The sequence below is a fragment of the Typopeltis vanoorti genome, chromosome 10, assembly GCF_054136105.1.
Source record: "Typopeltis vanoorti isolate ZY-2024b chromosome 10, IOZ_Tvanoo_1.0, whole genome shotgun sequence".
Taxonomy (NCBI): Eukaryota; Metazoa; Arthropoda; class Arachnida; order Uropygi; family Thelyphonidae; genus Typopeltis; species Typopeltis vanoorti.
The window spans coordinates 65376014-65395019 of record NC_143558.1 but is presented as its reverse complement, the minus strand read 5'-3'; the positions used below and the strand labels follow the sequence as shown (position 1 = coordinate 65395019).

Genomic DNA, 19006 nt, shown 5'->3' with positions numbered 1-19006 from the left:
CAGGAGTAGGCTGGATGCTCTCACAGTTGATACTATCTTTACAGAGCAAGATTTATGATGGCAAGGCATAAAGATCTCCAGTGGTGGTCTGGAAGACAGGATGGCAAAAAGACTGAAGTAGAGCAAAGAACACGAGAAGTATTGAAAATTAATTATTACTATTACTGGGAAGTCCACTTTAATATGAATATGGGTGCCGTGTGGAGAGAAAGAATGAAGATAGGAATGATTGAATTGAATAAAATCATCTCTCCTATTCTCAGTGGAGAAAGATAAATTATAAAAAAGACAAGAGTCAAAAGATCTCTAAATTATTCAGAATGTTTAAGCAATAGCAAGGTTTATCAAGCAAGTAAGAAGTATATTGAACAAAACTGTAGGATTTTACGTAAGTGAAAAAGGTTATTTATGTAGAGAAGAAATCCTAGGCACATCAGTGAAATGCTCCTAGCTCTTAATATGATGATGAAGTGAGGAAGCAGTCTAACTATTACATGCAATAGCCAAGAGAGAAACATGAAGATCAAAAGGTAGATCTTAAGGTGGTAACTTGTTGAGTAGCTTTTTTATGCCATTGTTCAGATGTCCTGAAAAGAGTAACACTCAAAAGGTCACCATAAATCTGTCTGCTAATGAGTGTTACTCATTAGCAGACAGATTTATAGTGACAGAAGTATACAATATGAATGGATGTTTCAGTAGTTTCTGACAATCGTGGAGAATTTTTTCCTACTGAAAACAGAGCTTAAATTTCTACATCTTTGCTGCAAGATCACAACAAATCTTGTTAACATCTATTATGTGCTCCAGAGTTTGCATTTATGCTTCCCTATTTTAAAGCATAAAAATTATCAATTTCTCATTTCAATTCTTTGTCAAGGAATGGAGGAAGTGACTGCTAGTATGGTTCTGCTACTAGCAAATAAGACATCTTGCTTTTGTCACCTATCTTTCAAAAAAAGTGCTATGTGCAAAGTTGGAATTCAAACAGTTGCTCTTAATATCTCTAAGGCATTTGATTGGATTTAGCACAGAAGCCTATTAAAGAAACTCCTTTATGATCAGTGTTATGCACTGTTGCCAGTTCTCCCCCTTTCTTACACTGAGAAAGGTATAACCTTCAACTTTGGAACTAACACTGAAGATAATCACAAGACTGTCACTTAGAAATCCCATCCAGTTTTGCTGATAGTACTTTATACATTACTTTCTCATTTGAGAAAGTCTTATTATACATATTCCAAACCATTAAAATATTTGTCATAAATAATAGCTTGAAGATCAGAATTTAACATTTTTCATCTAAGTTTAATACAAATCAATCAATGCAAGAAAGCTGTTGAACAGAGGTATGTGGAATGAAAAAGAGTTGGTTCAGAAAGTTAGGAGCTGAACTATTTTGGATGTAGACAAGCAACTAATCTTTATATATGCTTATAAAGTGGAGATTATAGTGAATAGTTCCATGGAGCAGCATTCACATATCTAGAAAAAGATAAGGCAAAAACAGAATAAAAGTGACCAGAACAAGTTATGATGGGGATCTATTAAGAAGACCCCCCCTCTAAATGTGAGAACTATACGCTAAGGTTGAGCAAGATTTATATAGTATAGATCTTGAACCTTGAGATTTACTTAGAATTAAGCAAGAAGTATCTGGAACAGAAGAGGATACAAAGTTCTTTAGAGATATGCTCTTGTCAGGAAAGACCAGAGGTATCTTGATAGATCAATTTTCACTGGAAATTTGCACATTAACAAAAACAGACAAGGGGAAGAGAAGTGGGATATATGAAAACAGAAATGTGGCAGCAAATGATGTTCATTCACTTCCTACTAAATGAAAGCCACAAATTAGTATTTAAGTTATTGGTTATAGAAGAGGAATGGAGTGTGTACTATCATCAGCAAAACTATAGACAGGATTTAAGTGACAAAAGGATATTAATATGCAGGAAGAAGAATAAGCAGAAGTATAGAATTCTGGATACTGCAGCATTGGTGGGTAACCTGAAGAGGAAACCATTTACTATGATAATGAAATGATTTGAGAAAACTGGTGAACTGAAAGATTGATAGTGATACCTCCGACAGCCACTGATCAAATGCTCTGGAAATGGCAGAGAAGATTGGCTAGAAGATTTGCCATTGAGCAAGAATAACAATCCATATTGGGAACATTAACTGATTGATTTATGGTTTATTGGTGCAGTGATAGCAAAGATCATACTGAGCCATATCAAAGGTTACAGCAGTACAAAAAGGTATTAATGAATACTCAAGAAATAATTGAGTAAATGATTGTTTTTGTACATATCATTAATTAAATTAACACACTGCAGTATCTACATAATCAAATTTAATTATATGATTTTTATAATTATTCTAAAAAAGTTAAAAACTTCATGCAATTTAAGTCCGATAAGATTTGCCTGAGTATTGCACAGTCAGATAAATAAAAATCTCATTACCCTCTCGTTTGAAGTGCTGGCACTCCACCAGAATATGACAAGTGGAGAGATGCATGTTTTATCTTTTGCACATAAGTGCATCATCGGCCCTCAGTAAATAAGAATGTGCAAGATGACTGATTTATGTGGAGTCTAGCAAGAATAACTTTTGTTATGTTGATTAGACTGCCAATACTTAATTTCATGCAGCTTGTTTATCAGTGCTTCCTGATACATGGGGTAATCAGCTTTGATCTTATATATACTGTTTGGGACTATCAAACAGTATGTCAAAAATGTATGAACAGATCTAGCAGCTACAGTCTCATTTCTCATAATTTCAATATGGCTGAGAATCCACCACAACTGATTAAAATTAAGGGGCTTTATTTTGTACAACAGTTGTAAAACCTCAAAACAAGCACTGGATGGCTATTATATACACAGGAAAGGAGATGGCCTATAGAGAACTCAATGAATCTATATAAATTAGACTTTCTGTAGTATTTTCTTTTATATGTACAGGTGCAAGTTGAATGGCATGCAACTCTACCATAATTACCGCAATCAAGTGGGACCTGGTAATGTTAGGAAAAAACAGCTGCACCAACTGAGGTCTTAGATCTTGAACCATTGGTACAGATGAGCAAGAACTCAGAGTGGGCTGTTCTATGTGCATTAAACAATTGCAGGTAGACATATGGAGTATGAGGCTTCTATAGTTGAAGTGAGAGGTAGCATGTAGTGCAAACCTGCAAGAATTATGTATGGTATTGGTAATGTTGTCAACATTCATGCCGATAGCATCTATTATCTCTTTAACACATATACCAAAAAAGGGATGTACGACAGTCTACATGCATAATATTTGGCTTCTCAATGCAGAGAAAAGAAACTAATCTACGTAGGATGCTCTAGAAGAGACTTTTAGAACATAGATGTTTCTTAAGTCTTTATTTGCTCAACATAAAGACTGAGTGGGTGATAATATGCAAGACACCAACAACTATCCATATAGCCCTGATGATGGATAGGATTCAACCATTACAGGCTACTCTGACTTGTTGAACCATAGACATGAGCCCCATAATCCATATAAGGATGAAGCAATGAGACTTGGGTTATAGAGTTTTTTTGTTTTTTTTTAATATGCCACATCTCCAGGTTGTGTCAAGCTTTTTCCATGTCAAGGAAAAAGGAAGCCAGATGTTCTTGTTTCAGGAATGTCTCTTAAATGGTCCAAAAATGAAATCTACAAAAGCCACATTGTGTATTGGAGAGAGAGAGGATCATTGCTTTCTAAATACCACACTTTTCTGACATTAACCATTATTTTCTAATATTTTAGAAAGACAGCTGGTCAGAGCAATAGGTCAATAATTGTTGGTATTGGATGACTAATGCCAAGAATCCAGAAATGCTTTCTCTAAGTATTGTATATTAAGAGAACGAGATCTGTAGAGGTTTTATCTCATAATGGATGTCATCAGGGCCTACTGCACTGGAGTAAGACAATGAAATAGTTCTTAGTTTCTCTTTAACAAATGGCTGATTGTATAGCTCAAGCCCATTGGTAGAAAAATGTAGCTGCTGTTTCTCTGGTTGCTCTTTAAATATAAAAATTCAAGAGCATATAAAGCTGTTGCTGAAATTCTGTCAAAGTTTTCTCCTAAAGTGTCTGCAATACCTTTGGGATCAGCAACAACACATCCATTATGATTCAAGGTAGACAAACACTGTTCTTTATCTGCTTTTTATTTTTGAATTTTATTCCATATAATTTTTGCACTGGTTGTTTGATCAATCAATGCAAATTAGATCCAAGATTATGCGAGACATTAGTCAAAAACAATGTGCTTTGGCCAATCAAGTTTCATGTGGTGGGTTATATACAAAACATACCAATGCTCTCTTTTTTTTTTTTTGGCTGCCTGGCACTTTGGGTTCCATCAAGGATTTGGATAGAGTGGAAATAAAGATGTTTTTGGAATTGAGATTGTTGCTACCTAGACAAGCCAGTCTATTACATACTTCACTGACAGGTGTTTGACTCACTGCTTCAGTATTTAATTTTGCCAGATGGAAAAAATATTCTAGTCAGCTTTATCCATTTTCCACAGGAGCATCTGTGTAGAAGAACACAGTTCTTGTTAAGACATAATTGGTAGGCCTCCAGGTAGCAAAGATTGCTGTTGATGACCTTTTCCACTGATGACCAAGGAAAGAGCAATAGCCACCCAAATGATTTTTGGTGGATGGAGAAGAGACTGAATATAGGCTTGATTCCATACTGTGGGTTTGTGCCAGATCAGTATAAAATTGCACAGATAAGCTGGTAAGTTACAGCACAATTGGAAAGGAAACTGGAATAGTATATTTGTATATATAGGATTCTATTAATTAAGGAACATGTAATGAGCTCTTTAATGGGAGACAACTTACCTCAGTCACCTAATACAACATTTGATGAAGACAAGTCAAGTAGGTCAAGCTTTCTCATAACATGATGTTATAAGATCTTGCTATGAGAAAGGATGCATGGAAAGGGCAGATGTTATAACATCTAATAGCCTTAATGAAGGACCTGAAGGAGGTTTTACTGCTATTTGGACAAAATGAAAAGTTTCTTTCTTAGCCAGGTTTGATTTATAGCTAAAAAGACAGGTGAGGTCAGTTTATCATGTTTACATTATAGATGTTCTGGCCAGTATATCTGTTTTACAGGATAAAAACAGTTTCCAGGAAGAAAAAAAATCCTTTCCTAAGTGGTTGCGGTTAAAAAAGGAGGATTCTTGTCACATGGCATTCAAAGTATGTGCAATAAAGTTGAGCTAAAGCAGATTGTAGATTTCATTCTCTAATTGTGAAAGGAATCAGATTAAGTATAGTTAATTAAAATGGACAGTAGTACTCAACTTTACCAGTTGAGGTTCTCTGAAGAGTACAGATTACATTGCTTATGTTTCATAACATGTTGAAGGTTAATGTATGAAAGCATTTTTTTTTTTTGCAATAAAGATCCTGTTTGCAATTTTTTTTTCATTAGTTTGAATCAGTGTTATTGTATTTTTTTAAACTGATCTTTCATGGTTAGTAATGTCAAAATAATAGAAATCAAATGTGCCATTATTGCTAGCACAATAGTCTGCATTCACTTAAAGTTCTTATAATTTAAGTATCTTGGCATTTCTTTAAAAAAATGCAGCTAATGTTTCAACTGTTTACATATTCAAATTTTACAATTAAAAATTTCTACATTAAAACATGCATCTACAAACTGCTTGTCAGATTAGATTACTTTATTCAGAGGGAAATCTGCAGAATGAGCAATTTTGTGAAAAGTTTCTCAGTATCAAAATGCTTATGAAACACTGATGCGTGATATGTTATAATCTAGTGGTGAGAAGAATAGAACATTCACCCAAATGAGCATAAAATGTTTTAGGCAAATTAGTTTGGCAAGCAATTATTATGGAATATTTTAACTATAGCAATATAAATTGGAGAGAGAGGAAACAGCATACAGTAATAAGAGAACCAAATTTCTGGAAGGAAATGTCTTAGGCAATATGTGAAAAGAAAACAAGTAGCAAGAGTTTTGAATTTGGTCTTGGCATTAGAGTATCTGACTGTTAGCAAGAAAGAGTAGATGTGCAAAAATAAGGAGAAAGGAATATAAAATTAAGTAGTGAGAAACCAGCTTTGGACAGTTCCTTTATTCTATATTCCTTGGGAGAGTTGAAAGTTTAGAAGTGTATGAAAAGGATGCATGTCAGTAAGGAAATGGGACTGGATGGGATTTTGCCATATTTCAAAAGAACTCAGTGCTGATGACCTGTTTGATGTTTTGTAATTGGAAAGAGGACAAGATGGTGCCACTGCATAGGGACAGTAGAATGGAGATGTAACAGTTGATATTTTTGATGCAGTTTTTGAGAAAAATTTTGGAGAAATTAGATTGTATCAGCATGTATTTAAGTGTGCATATTTTAGTATCTGGTTGCTTTTTAGGTTGATGAGGGCAAGGCACATACATTCTGTAATTTAGCATAAAAAAGGCATTTGACAGAATGCCACATATTTTAAGTTGCAATGTGTGGGTTCAAATATCAGGTTAGTGGTTTATTACTATTATTATTCAGGCCTCCATGGAGTCAAAAGACTCATCATGGGAGGTCCTTCCTAAGAACATAAAGTCTGTCAAGACTCATCGAGGGGAGGTCCCCCCAAGAAACAAAGTCTATCATACCACTCTTTAAACTCATTGACCGTTTTTGCTCCCACCACTCCATTAGGCAATGCATTCCACAGTTCAACCACCCTCCACGCAAAGAAACCACGCCTTACCCTCTTGCTCACAGTTTCCTTTCATAACTTCCAGGGATGGCCTCTTGTCATCACTCCTTCCTGCTGTTCAACCAAGCGAAAGAACTCCCCAGTGTCAACCCTGTAACCACCTCTCAACAGTTTAAAAGTCTCAATCATATCACCTCTCTTTCTATCCACCAAACTCTGCAGTCCACATTCCCTCAGCCAATCCTCAACTATCCTTATACAGTCCTGAAACCGTCTTTGTATCCTTTCCACAGTTAATTTATCCCCTTCAAATCCTGGGGACCAAATCCGAGAACAATTGTCCAAGTGTGGTCTGATCAGAGACTTATACAACGGAATGATAACCCTCTTATCTCTGCAAGTCAGTGTCCCTCTCATAATTGCAGCAATCCTCTGTGTTACCTTCACCATCTTTGCAATATGTCCCCTAAACTTCAGGTTTCTATCAATCATCGATCCCAGATCTCGTCTCCCCTACTTCCTCCAGTATAACTCCTCCCATAGAGTATTAGAAAAAAAAAAAAAAAAGACAAATAAGGGTTGTGTATGGGGAAGAGAAGGTTAATATCAGGAGAAGGAAGGTCATAAAGCAAGGTTCTAGAGGACTTAGTGTCAATGGATTAAGCTGGTTAGGATTAGTGCTGATACAACTTTCTGGGATATGAAAAATCTCAAGAATGAGCAGATGAACAAGGATGCCCATTCAATGTAACAATTTAAGGTCTTGAAGTTTGAGATCCACAGACAAAGTTGCATACTATACTGAAGGAAGTGGAGGAGGCAGGGGGATCTGTGATGGCTGATAGCATTTGAAGTTCAGAAGACATTACAAAAAGGTGAAGGCAACCTAGGATTGCAATACAAACAAGAACACTGACCAGTAGAGATAAAAAGGCGATCGTTCCAACATCAGGACTTCATATGTTCAGATCTAGTCACTGGGATTTGAAAAGGATAAAGCTACCTTGGATAATTATCAGTAAGGAAGTGGGATTAGATGAGATTTTGCCATATTTTAGAAGAACCAAGTGCTAGTGAAGTTTTGTAACCAGAAAATCCGTAAAGATTGGAAAGAGGGCAAGATATCACTTCTTCACTGTGGCATCTTGCCACAGTGGAGAAGTGATAATGAATAATAAAAATTATCAGGAATACAAAATGTTGGGTATGAAGATAGACTGAGAGCATTCAGGCTGCAGAGTTTAGTGAATTGCATTTAAGCAGTTTATTTATTGGACTGGCACCAGAGATTTTTCATATAGAAAAAGGCAAGGAACAAGTATACAAGGCAATACCAAGGAAGTCTTGAACAAGAGTGAGCATGGAGTGGTTAGGCCATGGAATGCATTGGTCTGAGGGGATAGTGAGAGTACACAGTGAACAAGGAATTGTATACTGTCATCTCAGATGGACTTCCTGAAATTTATTTATGGAGATCCTGAACAATCATTTATACTAGTACAAAAAGAACACTCAAATTTTCCACATAGTTGACATCAATGGAGAAACACAGGTGACATATGTACTGAATAACAAGATAAATTCAACGACAATTACATTCCCTTTAAGGAACCAGTCCTTAATTCTGAACTTAATAAGCAATAAAATTCTATTTACTGTTAGAATGTATCTCTTAAATACATAAAAAAATTTAATTTACTGGACAGGTGGCAAAGAAATTACATTCAACAATACTTATGGATGCAATATCCATCACTACCTATAAATCCATCAACCAAATTAACAACCTACCTTCTCCAACAGACAAACTCAGTGATGCTAACTGGCAGATACAGAGTACTATGTTTGTGCAACTTTTCTTACTATGGATGAATAGGAAAGATCTGTCAATAAATGTATCTCTGATCATCAAGCCCATATCTAGCTTATCAAATCTCATAAATCTGGCCTGGCACAACATAGAATTGAAAACATTAACCACAAGATTCAGTGGGAAGTCAAGATGCTACATGAACATTTATACAAAGAAAGTGCTGAAGCTCTACTTCATTGACCTAACCTCAATCGTAATGACTGATTTACTATTCCAAATAGCTTGGGATTAAAAATAAAATTACAAAACTTATTTAAGTGATCTATTTTAATTTATTTTCAGTGCAGTAGTTTTATCCATGAACATCAGACTATATACATAGTGATTCCAATTTAACGCATGTGCTCCGTTTCTTTATTCAAAATTCCTTATTGTTGTTTGCACCAATGTCTTATGATATACAAGAAAATATCTGCATAATAAATTTAACTTTTACTGCGGTAAATATGATTCTATAGTTATGGATACTCCACAGGTCTCATTATGCAAAAAAAAAAAATCTGCAATACCAACTCAATGAAAAGCCAAAAGGCTATTCATATACTAAGTGGCAAAGTGAAAAAACAGCAAGTTCAGAATGCAGTATGAAGTAAACAGCTTAAAAATATATATGTTTTCATAACTTTGTTTATATGGCAAAAGATCCTATTGCTGCTATACTTTAAGTCTTCACTTTCCAGCACAAGTTTGAGTCATCTTACACATGTTTATGAACATCTTTAGGTAGATTGCCTTGTGGAAGAGCATCTTGTTTATTCTGGTTAGGCTCTAGAGCAGGATTCACGGATTATCTAATAATTAGCTCTGCTATGATGCAAAGAGTGCTCTAGGTTTACATTTCATGAAAAAGAAATCCATTTCTCTCAGTAGCTAGCAATGACTTTATCCACCATTCATGAATTTCTGAATTTTCTGATCAACCAATGCTTACGAGCTATCCAAAATTATAAATATAAATTACTGTTTAATGTAAAAATCCCACCCCACATACACAGAATTTGATTGTATACTAGCATTTTTAAATGCTAAAAAGTTCATTAGGCATAGAGAATCCAGGAAGTCAATTAAGACAAAAGAATTACATTTCTTTGTTGAGTTTGTAGATACTAATCACAAAACGCTTGAAGGTTATTTTTGCTTATTTTAGAAAACTAGCTGCATTCCAAATTTATTTTCCATTTTCTTGATAAATTTATGAAAATGAACAGAAACAGCAAGTGAATAAGTCCTATGCTAGAACAAAGTTTAACATCACACCTGATTATCCTAATAATATGTTCTTCAGGGCTTTGCAACTTCCAGAGAAGCTGAATTCAAAAATGGTGCTATAATTTATCTTCTCTTAAAGAATGTACACATAGCATTAAACAAGATATTCACCAGGGAATATGTAATCAAAGTGGAACCTCCATGCAAGCAATTCCAGGAAAAGCACCATACAAATGTAATGAAATTCTGCTCACTACAGAATCTGGAGAACTTTGCTTAATATACAGGGTGTTCGGGATAAATTTGACAGTTTCGTAAGGAAAAAGAAAATCTTCTTTGTATCTATTAAATTTAATGAATTGACAAAAAACATTACAGGCAGAGTTAATTACAATACTATTAACAAGATTTACTCAAAATAACCACCATTAGCATCGATCACAGCTTCAATTCTGCTTCGGAACCTCGAACAAGCTGATGCTACAGTCTCCCTGGGAAGGGCCGCAAAAACTGTTTTAATTTTATCCATTAACTGGGCTTTTGTATTACTGGAAGTGCGATTGGTGTCTTTTTCAACTGCGCCCCATACAAAATAATCCATGGGGTTAAGGTCTGGGGAGTTTGGAGGCCAAACATTTGGACTGGTGAAGTCGTAGAAATTTTCAGACAACCATTTTTGACTTTTCCCAGAGGTGTGGCAAGGGGCCGAATCCTGCTGCCATACATACGGCCTACCATTGGCTACCCTTGTTATCCAGGGCTTGACTACAGTTAGCAACTCCACGAACAAAGCCCGAATTCCAATGCCAGGGTTCTTCAACACCTGTTCCTGCAGATTTGCGAGGAATTCTGCTGTACGAACGCAATCAGATCGTCTGCTAGGGATCTTTCTTCTTGCTACATCCTCGTAGTCACCATTGCAAGTCTCTAGTTCATGCCCGATTGTTTTTACTGTATTCAGGGAGCATTGGGCAGCAGTCGTAATATCCTTATTTTGATGGCGGGCACGAATCATCATGATACAAGTTATTCTCTTCCATGATTCAGGTGGGTTCCAGCTATCCATCCTTTCTGACATCTTGTATATGAATGAAGAAGGGTCCAAACTTTTAAATGAAGAGAAGTGTGTGTTAATACATGTAACTTACGGAAAAATATAATTAATTATAAATATGTCAAATTTATCCCGAACACCCTGTACAGTGTAGGAAAATGATTGATCTGAGTAACAATGAAAGCCCAGTTAATACTAAGGAGGTTTGGTTGTTGAATCTTATTTACTGACTGTTTGGAGCAATTTTCACTGCTGATGAATTAACTATGTCTGCTTTTTGATGCATCCCTGCTAAGTTTATTGAGCATCACCCTCCCTCCCCCTTCGAACCCACAAATCTAATATTCCTAGATATACCCAATCAAGCCTAGCCTTAAATTCTGCCTATCAGCTTCAACACTTAATTTTTTATCTACAAAAAGACTGAAGAGAAATACAGATTCAAGAATAGGTGACTGAAACATTTTCTAATTAAGAATGGCATTTAGGGATTAAAAAAAAAGATGAAAAACCAAGTAAGCAATGTTTCTCATTGCTCTGGAAAGCTTATGAACTTTATAAAATACTAATTATGTAAATTAATTTCTTTGCCACCTATTAATTAAGAATTAAGTTTCAGTACTCTGCTTTCAATCCATTTCAGATATAGAGAATCATATGAATAAGACAACTGTACCACATTCTAACATGTCTATGAACTTTGTGAGAACAGAAGTTTGGTCAATCATTTTGTATTCATACAATGCTCTATATCTTGAATACATTGAAAGTAGAGTACTTTACTTTCAAAAAGTAGGCATTTCTCTAATTTGTACTGAAATATACCTTCTTGGAGACAAATGTATATATACTTACTATGAGTAGCTCAACAAAACATTCAGAAGTGGTTGTTACTGTTTAATTAAAAAAACAGTATAATTTTCTTGCTAACATCCAAGTATACTGCAGCTTGCCTATTGTTTTCCTGATACAATCAAGAGGACAAAACTCCTGCTTTTATTCAAATTTCAATTCCTAAAAAGGATGGAAAAGTAGAAGGCAAAAATGGTCATAATCTTGATGACCATTTTTGATACCAACAACACAACTGACCTCTTAGTATATCATCTACTTCATTGTTAGACTGATAACTTGTACAAATTACATTCAACAGAATGCTTCATGACTTTATACCAGAAGAGCTGCAAGTACAGCTGGGATACTTTGTATCACCACAAGGTTAGCTCCAGAATTAACCCCTTACCTTTTGCCATGTTTACCTTCTCTACTGGTGTGGTGTGCATGGTATTAGTCCACATCCAGCCTATTCTTAAAGGAATAAGAGTAGTGGTTACAGCTACATCTATTGTTCTCAATAACAAAAGAGGTCTATCAACAAGTTTACTACCTAGAAGCTCTACTTAAAACCAATGATCACTAGTAGAAATTCTGTCTTCAAATTTACAGGAGAGCTTGCAAAAGGTAACATGAAAATTTGAACGTTAAAAAAAAGGGTACAGGTTTTGCTGCTCAAGATATCTTCTGAACATTTAATGAGACAATAATTGCTCTATACTAGAGGTAATATTAATGCTGCTAGCAATCAAATCAGTTTGAGCTTTCTGCATAGAGTTCTTCAAAAATTACACCTAAGGCCATGAAGTAAGTTGGTTTTGCTGGAAAAAAAAAAAACCCTCCAAAGTTAACTCAGTTTCAACTGAAAGGCAAAAAACATTTTAATATATCCTTAACAAGATCCTTGTTTAATTTGGTATAGTTTTTAAAGTTGCTCAGTGCATATGGCATGGCAGATGACTATTTTCAGATTCTTACTGGTGCATATTTTTCTGACTATTTTATTATAATATCTATAGTTTTGATGACAATGCATCTCTTCCTCTAATAAATGGTGTACTCAAGAAACTTCAAAACTATTACAAGTAATGCCTTATATGCACTAGGCATCTAATGGGCAAGTAGGACATTGTCCATTTCTCAGAATTTTTTTTTTTTTTTTACTCATAAGTACTTTCTCTGAAAGTACTTTCAGATCACACTACTGAAAATCTTACTTAATATGGTTCTCCCATTTAGAATGGTGAACTCTGAACCATCCTGAGTCATTCAATTCAAAAAAAAAAAAAAAAACTATGTTGCTAAATGTTCATTCTTACTAATTCCACTTTCATAAAAAGAATAACTAAGTACTTCTATAGACAATGAAGTGACGATCCTTCCACTTTTAGAAAGTATAGAAAATAAGCAAGCTGCATTTCATTGGCATCCATACGTGGTCCAGCTTCAAACCACTGTCTTCCTTCACTCCTTCCACTTTTATCTGTAAGGGAGTAGTATTCCCAGGATTACAATCTCCAGTTACTGAAAAGAAATATCAATATGTTCCTTTTCTATTCCAAGTTTAACTCATACATACGGTGTTAGCAAGTTCTGCAATCCATTGTGTATGATTACCATTAAGTTGCTTAACCACTATCCACAGTAAGAAATTGATTGGCAAACTATAACAGTTCTCTAATCAATTTCTCATGCATTATTTCAGAATTAATGTCAGGAAGGTACATAATATTAACTACCATTAACTAGTTTTGCCACTTGCAAAAACAACTATTTTTGATAGAGATAAGGTTTGTCTTTATCTTTGGAAAGATTCATTAGAAAACATTGGAATGATAATTATACCAAGTGACAAGGTGTAGCAAGGTAGATTTTAGTACAAGTTCCCCAATGATACACATCAACTTCTAAGAAGTATATTACTGATATTAAATTCTCTACTTGTGGATTTACATGGGAGAATTCATGGTTCATCTTAAAACACCATCTACAAGTGCACAATAGCTATCAAGCAACATGTTCTGAAAGAACTAAATGAAAAATGCTTGCAAACTAATTTTTTTTTTAATTAAATTTAAGGGGAAAAATTCTACTGCAGAAACTTTGACCGATTTAGTCAATTTTCAGAGCCTGAGATCAATCAGAACAAACAATTTCTAGGGTAGTATTCTATAAATGCTTAGACTTCTGGGTACTGCAAGGCATTTTTGAGCATTTAAAAAAAAATAGCGCACAAGCTTTGAATTTTTTTCTTTTCTATTTAGTTTCATTTGAAGTACTTTATATCAAAATGAAATAGTTTAAAAAAGCTTCAATCAAGTCTGGTCTTGACAAAATGTAGTATGGCTGACAGCACATTTTTTTTTTTCATATTTTCAAGAATAGATCTTTTTATTAGCATATTTATTATAATAATTCCACAATGGCTTTCAAGATTTTTTTTCAAAAAAGTTTTTTTTTTTTTTTTTTTGTAAGCTAAGCAATTCCCACTAAAATTCTGCATAGTTTTGAGAGTATTAAAAAAGTATGTTCTTGAATTCTCTTCTAGGAAGAGAAAAGTGAAATTTTACAAGATCTGAACTGGATGATTGTTTAGGTAATACAAATAAGCAGTATAAATAGCAAAGATTAATTTCATACACTAATTTTATGCATAAATGGACATTTTTTAAAATAAAGTACCACATATAAAGAACTAATATTTTACTAATATAAATGGTCCTTTTATCATAAATCTGTTGACAATCTAAATATTGACTACAAGTTAAAAATCTGGATAACACTCCTTACATTTTCAGTTAGTAGATTTTTTTATTCAAGTCTCAGAATTCAAGCCGTTTAGACAATACAAAACAAATTTCGTTACATCATTTAAATTAATATCAATTATAAAAAAGCAATACTAAATTCAAGAGCAAGCAATATTAAGTCACTTAACAGCATTCTTAGGTCACTTGCAAAAATTGAAATGGAAGAATAACTTACACAAGATTTTAGGTGAGGGAAACTTAGTCCACAACATAGCAGGTAATTAGTCTAGTTTTGTCATCCAAGACTTTCAAGGTCATTTGACTAGAAAACTATTCTATGATTATATCTTGTGCAATAGCAAGTCAACCAAGGAAGTACAGAGATTCTCATTAATCACACATTACATAATCACTGTCAATTAATGGTTATTAAAAATACCTTAAGCTAAATTAGATGCAGACTAAGAAAGAACAAACAATACAATAAGTTTTTTTTTTTTTTTTTTTTTTGCAAAACTGCTTAGATGAAACATTTAAAAGTAAATTTGGTAAGCCATCTAAAAAAAGGTACAAAGTTCTAATTAAAAGTAACCATGATCCAAAAACAAGACATGAAAAAGAATTTTCCCAGCTAATAGATAAAAAATAATTCAGAACAATTATTTCTCAGAAGTATATATACACAGTTGAACTTCTTCCTATAGTGCATCCACTGCAAAAATACTTCAATAATCAGTTCTAGCATCTGGGTGTTTCCAAAATGGAAATTAGGATCAGGTTAAACAGACTAAGATCCCTGCCTAAACTGACTTATAAAACTACTCAAGCAAACATGTGTAAAACTGGCTGCTATTCTGCAAGAATTTTATTCAAGAAAACCTGATTTTACTATGAATGTAGTAAATACTTAAGACTGGATGTAATATCTGATCATTTTAAAATTATGTAATGGTTTCCATTAAAGAAACTATTTTAAGTTACAAATGTAAAAAAAAAAAACATTTGTTTGGAAGATTAATGGGCCAAAAAAAGGCTGTATTTCTTGCATATAACACTAGTCAGTGAAGTTCATATTTTATATTGCAGAAACGGTTTTTTAGAGGGGGAAAAAAATCCTTACAAATATTTAGTCTGATCTCAGAGTTAGCATAGGCTTACGTCCCAAGACACTTTCCCATATTACTAGTTACTGTGAAATTCAAGCCAAGACAGGGTTGGCCAATGTTTTCCAAAAAGGTTATTTAGGTAAACGTTATTAGATCCAGGTAATGATTGTTCATTGTCTAAAAATCGACATTCGTTTGGGTAGGTTACATTCATTAATGTGACTACCCGACCATTTGACAAGTGAAATGAAGTTAAGATCCTATTTCAACCACAAGGGCATGAAATATCGGTAGCCTAACAGCGCTTGGGGTTTGGTCAGATACAACATGTTGCAACGTATCTGTTCTACAACCACTGTAAAGACTATGGAGATTACAGAAAACCAAAATCAGATAAAATCTGAAACTTACTGATCTTTTCCAAACATTTACTATGAATGCAACCGCATTTTCCCTCTGATTGAAAAAATAAGCTCAATGGAACTATCCATTAATAATACCAGTTTTAAAAAATGAGATCGGTGAATTGTCTTTAGCGTAGTATCGCATCCTGCGAATTCTCTATTCCATGTAGAAATCGTGTAATAAACATTTTAATGATGCATTCAAAATATACTTCAAAGCAGTAAAATAGACGTCATGCTTAAATTTAAGTGCGGTACAATTATTATTTTTTAAATTAAGCCAGATCGCTTTGCGATGTTTTACTTACGAACAACGTAAGTAAAACATCGTGGCTGGATTTTTTCCGCAAAACTTTTGCTATTTATTTTAACAAACTATTTGAATAATTCGCCACGACTATGTATTATGATAAGTGATCAATTCTTGATGAAAGCAGCTGATAATCTTGAATAGTGAAATAATCCATCATTAAGTATAATTCCGTCTACGGATTTAATACTACGATGCTCATAAGGCTGTTTTTTTTATTGGCTGATAATATTTAGAAATGCGTTTTTCCCATTCAACAACGGGTTCATCACTATGCAAGTCTAAAAGCCAAGAATATATTTCAAAATGTTAGGAGTAAAAGGATATTCAGTTCCTTAAAAAAAAAACTTGTTTATATATCTAGAATAGCCATGCAATGGAAAACAGCGAGAAAATCGCGTTAAGAGATCCTTAATATACACCACAAGCTCACTGTTTACTATTCTGTTAATTCGAAATTAATCTGATGGTTTCTAGAAACTGTTCATAGAAAAAATTCTATGAATAAAATTACTTTTAACTTAATTACTTTGCAAAATAATATTGATCTGCTTTTCTATAAACGATGCATCCGAACGTGTTGCGCGCAAGTTTAAATAACTTCACTATTCATATATAACGATTAAATTTAAAAGAATAATTTATAACCTTGTTTGCGAGTTCTACAAGAACTAAGTTTCATCGATTCTGACTTGATTTGATAAAAAAAAAAAAAGCCGTTCTTAAACTATAAGAACATTTATTAAAATAATTATCAATTCTGCATCGATTCATGACTCGTAAATAAATTAGTCGCGGGTGTAATAGTTAATATTTGGCATTGAAACTGAAAACTAGTTATTTTGCATGTTGTTGAACGCAAGATTCATTGTACAATATACCGATTTTTTCTTAATACTTAAGTTTTAATTTATACCTTAGAATTATTCGCTTAATGTGTTCGAGATTTGCAAGGCAGACTTTCCAAAATGCGATTTGCATTCAGACTTAATAAAAGTTGAATTGTTACAAATGAGGAAACAGGAATCGTTTGCTGTATGTAGTTTCGTGCTCAACGGAAGTGTATAGGAATCGTAATCCTCTAATTTCTGCATTAATCAGAAATGATTAAATAAAAAAAAACGTTCAAGACATATTACTATAAGCAACAGAAAGTACAGAAAACAGTTTCATTTTGTACAAAGCATTAAAAATAGGACACCATATCCCAATTCAACAGGTTTTTGCCTGAAGAAAAACGTAACAGCAACGCTTCCCTTAATTGAAGTTTTACTGTTCATTTCTGTTTTAATGTACCCAATTAATACATGCAAATTTTACACAATTTTTTCCCCCTTTTGATATGAAATTATACTCAATCTACGTGTGACTGGAATAAGTCGGAACGGGTTGATACGGTTGTATGCATAAAGAATTATGAAACCACACTTCCGTAAATCTCATTTCATAAGAAAAAGTCGCAAGAATGGACAAAAACATTGATTTCCATTCGCGATGGTAGAGTGAAGTGATATTTAGGACCGTTATCACTCAGTTAAGACATTTAGTTGCGATTTTAACACCGGATAAATAAAAATCGTTAATGCTGTTAGGATGACTGTAGAAACAAAGTATTCCCATTATCGAAAACGTGTAGTCTAAACTCTGCGAGAAAGACTTGCAGGTTTACATCCGAGGTCCCATTTCCTCCTTCTATTAGGTCGAGCACGAAGTAAATATGAAATCAAACATCACTAAAAGGTCTGATTAAGATTACTGATAAAATAGTTTAAAAAGTAACGTGATATTCTAGAGCTTACAGCCTTAAGGAAACGAGCACGGTCAAAGTCGGTAAGGGGTTATTCTGAACGGTGTAAAACTTCCATATCGTTATTCCTTCGGGATAGTTTAAGTTTAAAAGTTATTTGTTTCCATAATAATTCACTACCTGGATTGTCAGCCATGACAGCTACCTTCGTAGTAGCAATAATGTCTTACTGGTGATGGAAGGAGAAAATTCGGTACTGTTAAGCCTAACTATCAAAAGCTAACCGGCAACTGTCAATGTGCAGTGTACAGAACAGAAAAGCAACTGAAGACTACTACTTACCTTTGACTGAAAAGTCTCACTTTCGTTTAACGACTGAGTTCGAAGCTTATGAGTTAAATATCTTAGCATTTCAGAATGCCGATTCACTGATCACGCTTTACCAACTGTAAGGAAAATGTAGGGCCTGTACCGAAGACACGTCTGACACCTCGGCGACAACCACCGTGCTTGGCCCCCAGTGCAATATCCACCGTTGAGCTACGAGAACGTAGCAGCTGCTGCACGTCACGGACCTACAACACAAGAAAGCCTTTATCAGAATAGATCCACGTTATATCACACTGTCAGTTCTAGCAAAGCCATCTGCATGAAAGGTAGGGCAACCAAGACAAGGAAGACAAAGAAACACTAACACTTTCTTACTCTCTCCTCATTTCTATCCGTCCGCCACTGCTAAACACAACCGCTCACATCGCTTCACAGTCAAATATCAGCTGAAACTAGTTGGATGATACCACTAGTCAAAGGTAGAGAGATTTTGTCAAGACTTCGTTTATGCTTCTGGTACGTTTCATATCATTTAAACTCACTTAAAAAAGTAAATGGCAAAACAAAAATATCAGTTAGCTTTTCTTAATTATAAGTAACATGGCATTAATGTATTGAAATAGTTTACTTTTACAAAATATAT

General features: G+C 34.2%; 1 protein-coding gene across 3 annotated transcripts in view; it reads right to left on the bottom strand.

Annotated features, from left to right (window-relative positions):
• LOC150102476 (uncharacterized) overlaps positions 1–18791 on the bottom strand; it is a 54081-nt gene extending 35290 nt beyond the window's left edge. For 2 of the 3 annotated variants that reach the window (XM_090399240.1, XM_090399241.1), the window contains exon 1: positions 18376–18785. In XM_090399240.1, the coding sequence (XP_090255366.1) occupies positions 18376–18444 (69 nt within the window). In that variant the 5' untranslated portion in view covers positions 18445–18785. Of the gene's footprint in view, positions 1–18375 lie in introns of all 3 variants that reach the window. The other variant, XM_090399239.1, reaches the window with a different exon arrangement.
• Positions 18792–19006: the final 215 nt, after the last annotated feature.